The sequence below is a fragment of the Octopus sinensis genome, unplaced genomic scaffold (genome assembly GCF_006345805.1).
Source record: "Octopus sinensis unplaced genomic scaffold, ASM634580v1 Contig10964, whole genome shotgun sequence".
NCBI classification, from domain to species: domain Eukaryota; kingdom Metazoa; phylum Mollusca; class Cephalopoda; order Octopoda; family Octopodidae; genus Octopus; species Octopus sinensis.
The window spans coordinates 701,863-712,141 of NW_021832231.1; the positions used below are offsets into that span (position 1 = coordinate 701,863).

The following is a 10,279-nucleotide window of genomic DNA, read 5'->3' on the forward strand; positions in this document are numbered from 1 at the left end:
AAATAATTTACTTTATCCCCTATGGAATAATTGTATTTACTAAAATGCAAGCCCATTTTTCTATTCATCCTCTTGTATTGGATGTATATCGATTTTCAGCCAACCGGCTTTGGCCGGGGTATTCATTTTTTCTGAAAATGCCCCGACTAACCCCTTCTTAATTTTTTTATTCGGAAATAGTTCTGACATGACCCTTATACCTAAACATATTCAAGTGTCAGAAACCACGCTGTTAAAATTAATTTACTTTGATTTCTTTATTAGTGAACTTTTAATAATCAGTTTTTTTGTTGAAAATGATATTGGACACTAATGCTTTGGCTTTCGACGTTAAAGCTCAAAAAACTATAATAAACTAAAGAAAAAAATAAACAGTGAAAGAGATACTGTTGTACGGCAATCTAAAATAATTTTGGGAATAATTTTAAAGAGACATCAAATCAGGCAGCTAAAATGAGTTCTCTAAAGTTCAAAGGGTGGTTCGTATTACAAATTCAATTCTCTTCGCATTATTTTAATTAAAAAAGTGCTCAATAAATATAACTACATTATTTGTAGTTAAATCTAGTTGGGAGAATCGGTGAACTGATCTCCAGAAGACGTCGGGAGCCTCGGAAGAAGCAATAGCTGTTCTAAAGAATCTCCATTGCGATTCTGAGGAGTAAGTCATATGGACAAGTTATCGATTGAAGAAGGGAGTAAAACATACATTCAGTCGATTTTGCCAAAGATGACGTTCTAGAGCAGGGGTGCGCCGCATGCGGCCGAGAGTCGATGAATGTGCGGCCGTGGGCACAATTAGGTCATCGAGCAACTAATCTTAAATATAATGCTCATAGTGTTAATTAATCAAGAAAAACCCTAAATAATAATTAAAAATATTCATATTAAATAAAATTCTATTTTTATATAATGGTTAACCTCATTGCCGAACAAACGCTGGAACACGATCTGAAACACGTGGGTAAAACCTTGAAAAAATGCGAGGACTTGGACGAACTGCGATGGCTTGCACAAAACCGCAGAGGATGGAAAACGATGGTTAAGAAGATTGTATCGTGTGTGGCACGTGTGGGAATATAACTCTTTCCTTTCCTTGTTTATGTTCCTACGGGAAGTGCTAATAATAATGATAACCTCATTGATCTCATTGATGCCAAAATAATTAATTATGACGATCTTACACCAAATACATTTAATACTATATTCGATTATATTTTGAAACAATTTGAAGAGCGATTTAACGAATTTAAAAAAATTGAACTCAAACTTCAATTAACTGCAGCACCACATACTGTTTCGATTGAGAATGCGCCATTGGAATTTCAAATTGAATTATTGAAATTAAAAAATGATTTAATTTTGATAAATAAATTTAATGAAAGCGAAGATTTGTTGAATGTATGGAAATCAGCGACAGATTATTCAAATTTACGTGAAATGGCAAGAAATATTCTCGTTTTATTCGGAAGCACATATTTATGTGAGTCTACATTTTCCAAAATGAAATATTTAAAAAGTCAATATAGATCTCGGATAACGGACGCAAACTTAGAGTCATGTTTGCGCATAATGATATCTACCCTACCAGTGGATTTCAATAAGCTCGCAAAAAATACCAAAGATCCTGGCCGTCATTAGAATAACTTGTATAATACATTTCTTTTAATTAATTTTCCTTCTTTCTTATCTTTTTTGCATGAAATAAGTATTTATTTTAATAATATGACGTCCCTGATGAACGAGAGCATTTCCTGTCCAAGAACTTATTCGGTCTCGATGACAATGGGGAACTTATGCGGTCACTTTTAATAATTAAAAAAATTACTATATTAATATCGAAAAAATAATGCAGAAAATGTGCGGCCGTGGAAGAAAAGGAAAAAAATGCTATGCGGCCGCAAACCCAAAAAGCTTGCGCACCCCTGTTCTAGAGTATGATCATTGAACACCGACACGAAGTGAAGGTAGACAACGCCTCTGCCAATAAACTTGCGGAGCTGGCATTCCGCGAGGACACTCAGTTGAACAAAAAAATTGACTTCGATTTACCAGGTTTCGGTATCATTCGAAGGATCGTACATTTCCATGTCGATAGTTAAATAGGTTATTTTTTTAATCAATAGTTAAATAAATTATTTTTAAAACTGAGAAGTTAAACGTTTCACATCGAAATGTCTAGGTGAGCTATTAATTGTTCAATATTTTTAAAAGAATTATCACATATGAAGATATTGTAATTATGAGTGATTATATCGCCAGCAAAATGATTGTCAAGCCAAAAATTGGAATAGTCTGTGGAACTGGTCTCGGAGATATAAACAGCATGATTACTAACCCTCTTATTATAAAATTCGAAAATATCCCAAAACTACCAAGAACCACGGGTAAAGAAAAAAGTTTTAAAATAGTCGATTCCCATGCCGGACAATTCGTTATAGGAAACCTGGCTTGTGGCACGCCAGTCATCTGTCAGCAGGGAAGATATCATCTTTACGAAGGCCATGATCAATCCACTGTATTAACAAATTAATAACCCAGATTGTTGCCCCAATTCGACTTATGAAATTCTTGGGTGTCGAAATTGTCATTTTAACGAATGCTGCGGGCGGGATCAATCAATCTTATTGTTGTGGAGATATAATGGTGATAAAGGACCATCTCTACTTTCCCGGTTTGGTTGGAAACAGTCCTCTAATTGGACCGAATGATGCTCGATTTGGGGATAGATTTCCATCCTTGTATAACTTGTACGACAGGGATCTGAGGAGCAAGTTATTGGACTGTGCTCGGGAGTTGAATTTTGACTTTGTTAGAGAAGGAATTTACGCGTCGGTCGCCGGACCGCACTTTGAGACGAATTTTGAGATGAGGTTTTTGATGAAAAATGGTTGTGATGCAGTTGGTATTGGTTTGTTATATAAAATGAAGGAATGAGCACTTCTGGTGAAGCCATTACTGCAGTTCATTGTGGAATGAAAGTTGTGGCCTTGTCTACAATTTCTGATGTGTATAAAGATGATGAGAATTTTCAAAATGTCGCGGATGTTAATGATATCACCGCTGTTCTTTCCAATAGTGTCGTTCATGTTAGAAGACTCATCGAGAAATTTGTTAGCAAGATTTAGAATCAATCTTTAATCATTTATTTGGTTTTTGGTATTAATAATTTTTAACGACATCGACTCGTCTTATTTTAAAATAGAATTTTAAAGCTTTGATTTTATCATTTCCTGACCGAATTAATTTTCCGTTCAAGGGGGGACTCGCTCTCGTTTGGGACGTGACCTGTGTCGACTCGTTTTCCTCGTCATCTCTCATGGATTCTGCCTCCCGCCCTGGCTCAGCCTCCGCACATGCCGAAACAAAAAAAATAACAAAGTATGCCTCATTGGAGAACACCTGCCTTTTCGTCCCCCAGTTTGCTTTAAGGTCCACTCTGCTTTTGGTGAGACCCACTTTAAACCTGAAATGGTATAGATCATTTTAATTACAAACGCGTATCTGGTTAAATTCAAGTATATATGGTGGAAGGGCCACGTTATCCACAGTGATTTTAATATCCCATTTAATATGTAAGAGCTGAAGGAATGAAAGGTGTAAAAGACTAATATATCAAACCATTTCAAAGCAAAATGGCATATTTTGATTTCCAATGTGCAGCCTTAGAGCAATAATTTTAAACTTTTCAAGTTTTATTATAACTTTAAAAATATTAGTCCAGATTAAATGTTACTACACAAATAAGGCATTCCTGTACAAAATCATAGTACAATAAACTAAAAAATAAAATGAACTCAGTATCTCAAAAAACGATAAGTTTAACAAATTAAGCAGTTTCTCTTCCAACTAAATTATGTTCTCTGCAGTGCTGAGTGAACGTTTTATTTACTTCCTCGATCTGAGCTTTTAGTTTTTCCAATGTGGCCGTAATTTGGACTGTTGTCTTCTGTAGAATAGGAATCACTTCTTCTGCAGTTTTCTCAACTAGTACAGCCCCAATGCGACGAAGACACCTCCTTTTACCATCCACCTGACTGAGAGTTTCGATTATATTTCTAATTATGATATACACACCAAAACTCACTCATGCTCACGTTGTTCTATTTCAAGTTCTGCTACGTTAGAGTCCAGTGATATAAGTTGTTGTCTTAAATCATTATATTTCTTAATCGCCGCTTCTTTTGAAGGTGCACTTACATCAGTACTCATTTGAGAACCTCACAACAGGATACACTAAAACTTAAATAGCTAAGCATTTTTATATTATTTTTAATATAATACTTTTGTTATTTAACAAAATAAACATAATCTTAATCACTTTGGAAGAGACAGATTATATAGTTTATTGTCACTTACTCTTGATGATGCTAACGTAGAGAATTGTGGTGTCTAAATATGTTTATTGGCAGGTAAATTGCCAACTATATTAATTTTAGACAAAGCGATTGCTTAAACCCAAATCAAAAATTGCGTTAATCATGATCCCAGAGGTCAATACAGTGGGGCAAATAAGTCATGGCACACCTATCATTTTTTTAATTCAATATATTTTTACAATGATAACTTTTTCGATTTAGTTCATCATGCTACACAATAAAATCTTGCATTCTTTTGAACCCATTTCGTGCTAATTATATTCATGAATTTCAAATAAATATAATTGTTTTTGCTTCATATTTAGAAAAACGTCAAATTTGATGTGTAAAAAAGTGATGACACTATCAAAAAATATGGATTTTTTTGACAATAAGATACAAATGATTATCTTTTGGTGCCTTGTTAAGTTATGGAGAGATTTCTAAATTGTTGATATTACCAAAAAGTACTGTTCGAAATATTATTACTCGATGGAAGCAACGCGGAACTGTTATTAATAAACCAAGATCGGGTGCTCCAAAAAAGATATCTCTGCGTTCTTCTTCATTAATGAAAAGATTAGTTACTTCAAACCCAAAAATAACTCGAAAAGAATTGGCCGATAATTTAAAAATCACAGGAACGTCAGTGTCCCTTCGTACAATCACTTCTATACTACGCAAAGAAGGTATCAATAAGCGAAGGCCCCGTCGAGTTCCGTTATTACAGAAAATACACCTTTCAGCGCGAATCCAATATGCAAAAAATCTTTTGAACAAAGAAAATGAATTCATAAACAATATTTTGTGGTCGGACGAATCAAAAATACAACTTTTCGGACTGAACTATACGCTTTCAATTTGGCGCAAATCAAATCAGGCGTATATCCCAAAATGCACCATACCTACCGTAAAGCATGGGGGAGGTAGTATCATGTTGTGGGGTTGTTTTTCATCAACAGGTGTTGGTGAACTATTTGTAATTGATGGAATGATGAATTCTCTTAAATATTGCGAAATTTTGGAAAAATGTCTTTTACCTTCGGTCACGAACTTAAATTTGACACAACATTGGACATTCCAGCATGACAACGATCCTAAGCACAAGTCAAAAGTAACCGTTAAATGGTTAGAAAAAAACAAAATAAATGTTTTGGAATGGCCAAGTCAATCGCCAGACCTGAATCCCATCAAAAACTTATGGAAAATATTAAAAATAAAAGTTGGCTTAAGAAAACCAACAAATATCCAGGAATTAAAAACAATTTGCTACGAAGAATGGAAAAATATTTCTAAAGTAGAATGTCAAAAACTAATTTTTTCTTACAAAAAACGATTGGAAGCAGTTCTGCTAGCAAAAGGGAATCCAAATAAATATTAATTGGATTTCGTGCCATTACTTTTTTCCCTCAAAAAATTGACTTTTAAAAATAAATCGTTAATTAGTGCACTATTAATAATTCCCTTTAAGATAGTTTTTTTAATAATTTATCTAAAAAGTTCTATATTACTAATTTATTTTTTAAAGTAATGTATTTAATCATTTTTTGCAAAGAATTGTTAAATTTAGTCAAAATTTGCAAAGGTGCCATGACTTTTGCCTTACTGTATATTGTCTATTTGTTGATTTACGTCGTTATTGTTCTTTGAGTGGAACCTATTTTTGGGTAATTTAGTTTGAAATATGATTAGTGTGGTGCTGATTGATTCATTTTTAAAATTTGGTGTAGTTGAAAGTTCACTTACCAAGCAAGTGAGATGTCAAGAATTGTAAATAATATTTTTGTTTTATCGTACCAGCTATTATGCGGATAATTGAAAAAGATTTAGAAATCAGCACATACTGTACGGGAAATATTCCATCTCTTAAATTTTAAACAACATCATTAGTATGTTTCACCATTTTCAGCTTCCATCAAGTTCATGTCATTTATTGATCTACCACAACATATTGGCTGGTAATCCATCGTCGTAACCTTCGAATATTGGTATTATTATTTTGTAAATTTATTAAAAAATTACCCGACTTTTATTGAATTTGCTTCACATTCCATCTTCTTTTCTCCACCGATAAGAAGTTTTGAATACGCTTCTTCACGTGAATCTACGATTGCACTGTCCACATCTCCTGATCATTTCCTGCTCCGTTATTGGATTCGGATTTTGAGCACCCATGAACAAATATAGAACGAAACCTTGTGGAATGTATGGTGAAATTGTACTCATAAACAATATATTAGATTATGTACAATATTGACCAAAATATTCACAAAAGAAACTTACTGAAGATATCCACAGTTTTATGCTTTGTTTGAACCTTAAAAAATCAAAACCATCAGGTAACCTTTCTACTTGACTTTGTATCGCTCGTGCCCTACCACGCACATGCTTGATTGAATATTTTTCACATATTTCAGAATTCTACTTGGAGGATGATTGGTGGTCCGTTGTAATAAAAAAACATTTTGGAATAGATTAACTATTTCTACAGCAGATTTCAACTTTAATAATGACAACTACTAATTCTGAATAGGAATCAACGATTATAAGAATCTTTATATTAATAATCAATTCCATTTTCAATAAAAAATACATTTCTATTTTCAAAGCATGTTTTTCGCAAGCTTTTTTAGTCTATATCGTTGTTTTCTATTAGGATTGTCGTCTAATGTGTTTTTTTTGTTTTTTGCGATCTTTTTGATTTTTTAAGAATTTCTTTGCTAAGCTCTAAAATATTTGAACTAATTGTTAATATTGATATATAAAGACTATTTTTATATTTTTTAACATTTTTAAAACAACTGTCATTTAATCGACTGTGACATCATATATTAAAAAAGGTGAAAAATGAAAAAAATATGTAAGCTGGAAATACGACGAGATTGAATCACAAGACGAAATCTTACGCGTAATGTTGGGGATGCCAATGAGGATAATAAATGCTACCTATTCTATGACCAAGTTTCCACTAAAAAGTACAGCGTAAAGAATAAAGAAGGAAAAATAAATACATCTGTAAATGACATGACACAAACAATGAACATTTAAGTTGGGCTGAGAAATTTTAATTTTTTCAGTTTTTTAATATACATGTTATTTCAATTATTTTAATCCAAGAATAATTAAAAAATGGAAACTTGATAATTTTTTAAAGAAATTTCGGCTTATTTTAACACTAAAGACCAAAGTAATGATTATTTGTAATTTTAATTACTTTTGCTGAAAATAGTTTGGCAATCGATTTTTAACTTTATTTTAGGATAAAAAGTAATTCTTTATTTTCAAATCGATAAGTATGTTCAAAGATTATGGCTCATGTCGGTTTTTAAAAAATTCAGAGATTTAAAAAATGCTTAAAAAGTATTAATTTTAGATACATAATGAAAAATTCACAAAAAATTTCAAGCAATCATGATCTCATTAAGGTCCTCTGAAACAAAACTTATGTCGCCTGTATGAAATTTTCTACCTGTACAACCGGCTTCCTAATTTATTTACAGGAATTTAATTTTAATTTATTTTAAAATATAAATAGTTTATTATTTTATAATATATTACCCACAATAAATTATAGTTCTTGTATGTCTGATTCTCCCGGTGAGTATGAAGTCGAAAAAATCATCAACATGAAAGTTAGAAAAGGAAAAAAATTCTTTCTAGTAAAATGGCTCAACTACAGCGAGTATTCCATCATTTTCCCACTTTTTAGTACTGAAAATACGTGGGAACCCGAAGAAAATATCAGCTGCGGGATTCTCGTAGAACGGTTCATGGCTCTCAGAAATGAGTCCAACTCCAAGAAAATAAAATCCAAAACACCAAAGAATGCTCTAAAAGACCCAAAACCTGACAAAACAACCCCAAATTCTTCTTCTGTGTTCGATTTCGTTCCTTCCCCGGGAGAAGACCTTAACAAATCTGCAAAAAAATCCACAAAAAATGGAATACAAAAAAAGTCAAAAAAAGTCAACTCCTCATCAAAAAAAGTATAAATTTAAGACCGAATTACGCGAGTAGTCTTCAGTGGTCACACTCATTCCACACGTGAACAGGGAAACCGTGGAGAGGGTGGTGGGTGCCACTAACGAGGGGGGAGCATTGCAGTATCTTGTTATATTGTACTCATTCTTGTGAGTGTGCTAGTAAGGGACGAGATACCTGCACGCTTGTGTCCTCGGCTGTTGCCAGAGATAAATTTTCTGAGAAGGTTGCCGAGTTTTTGGAGTCTTTTCTGGAATTTTCTTAATTTTGTATTCTTTTGACTTATTTTTGAGATATATTTGTTCATGTTTTTATTTTCTGTATTTTGTTGTGACACAGACTAATTGTTTGTTTATATTAATAATGTTACTACTTCATTTAAAAAAGTTAATTTTTTAATAAATATTTTTTTATAGATATAGTTTACTCTTATTAAAAAAATAAAATTTTTGACGTGAACGTACTTCGTTGTGACGACTAAATGGTTTATTATATAACTAAATAGCTACATTTAGGCACGTAATGCAGAAAAGGCAATGTAAGTAAATAATTGTGACTCTCTTAAAGGACAACACTCGCCAGATGGCACGCTGTCCACGTTCAGAAAGTCATTTTGGTAGCATTCTGGTCCAACAAAATTGTAGGATCAAAAACCAGAAAGAGTCGCGGAATGCAAAGAACTGCCCAAAGCCCTCCATTTCCGTAGAAAAGTGATCCACGACATTGCCAAAAAAGTGACCGAGATTCAAAACGGTAAATCCCCACCACAAATCCGCAGCCGGTCTCGGAGATTTCAAAATCAGAGACCTCAACGACGAGATCAACAAACTCCTCCGTGAAAAGAAAAAGTGGGAAGATCAGATAATTCTACTGGGAGGCCCCAACCAGCGAGTAATCAACGCCAAACAAAACGTAAAGGACGGAATTGAAGTCCCCGGCACCCACGGATATCGGTTTCCCGCCAAAATGATCCTCAGGTATTTTGGAGCGGCCAAATTCCTTCCGGGAGTGAAAGAACTGTTGGAAAAGCCCGCGCCCCTGCCAGTATATAAGTCGCGGAGTCAGTTGATGAGGAACATTGACCACGACTATTTCGGGTTCCGCGACGAGGATGACGGAGAAATCGTCCCGTTGGAAAGGGAGGCTGAGCGGCAGAGTATTTATAATCGAAAACCGGAAATAGTAATCGCGGGAAAAGTCGAGAATTATAAATCCACTTCGCACGTGTTTGTTGAGAGTGGGAAAAAGGAGTTGAGTTTGGAGGAGTTGATTGAGCTGGCGGTAGTGTGATTCCGTGATGTTTAGGGGGACTACGAGGCAGAGAAAGAGAAGGAGGCAGACCGAGAGGAACTGGTTGAGTCGATTCCGACCCAGGAAGAGGTGAGGGAGTGGGTAGACTGGTCGTAGGTAGAGAAGGCTCTCATTGATCGGAAGAAACGAGAATTGTTGACCAAATATGCCTCTGATTTGCTTATGGATGAGACCGACCAGGCCAGACAGATGCTTGGAAGGGATGATTAGACATTTTATTATTTGATTCTTGTTGTTTTTTAAATTTGTTTTATTAAATTTTTGTTTGTTAAATCAATTAGTAGTTTTTAAAAGTTATATAAAGTGACTGTCTTATATGTTGTTCGATGTGGCAGTTAGTTTGCTTTCATTTGTGGTTCGTAAAACTCGCTGATTTATTTTTTAAGCGCGATTCGGCTCACAATGAATTTTTAAAAGATTATTTCATCATTTCAAAAATACCCAAAAAAGTGCAATTATGCAATAAAACCACCGCCTTTCTCCTTGAACTGTTCTCTGACTCTGACCAAGTGCTATAAATTTGTCACTTTCTAGGAGACTTGCACGAATATTTATCGGCAGACTGTAAAATTCATTTGCCACATTCGAACCCCCGACTGGGCACACATATTTTGTACGAGCATCAAAAA

The 10,279-nt window shown here is 34.1% G+C and overlaps 1 protein-coding gene and 1 pseudogene across 1 annotated transcript; both read left to right on the forward strand.

Annotated features, from left to right (window-relative positions):
* The first annotated feature begins 2,152 nt into the window (after positions 1-2,152).
* LOC115228740 (purine nucleoside phosphorylase 1-like) lies at positions 2,153-2,937 on the forward strand. The gene is given in 3 exon segments (XM_029799253.1): positions 2,153-2,182; positions 2,215-2,518; positions 2,521-2,937. Coding segments are annotated over 3 exon segments (729 nt in total). The 5' UTR covers positions 2,153-2,174.
* A 5,707-nt stretch (positions 2,938-8,644) lies between these two features.
* On the forward strand, positions 8,645-9,629 carry LOC118761242 (annotated as a pseudogene).
* Positions 9,630-10,279: the final 650 nt, after the last annotated feature.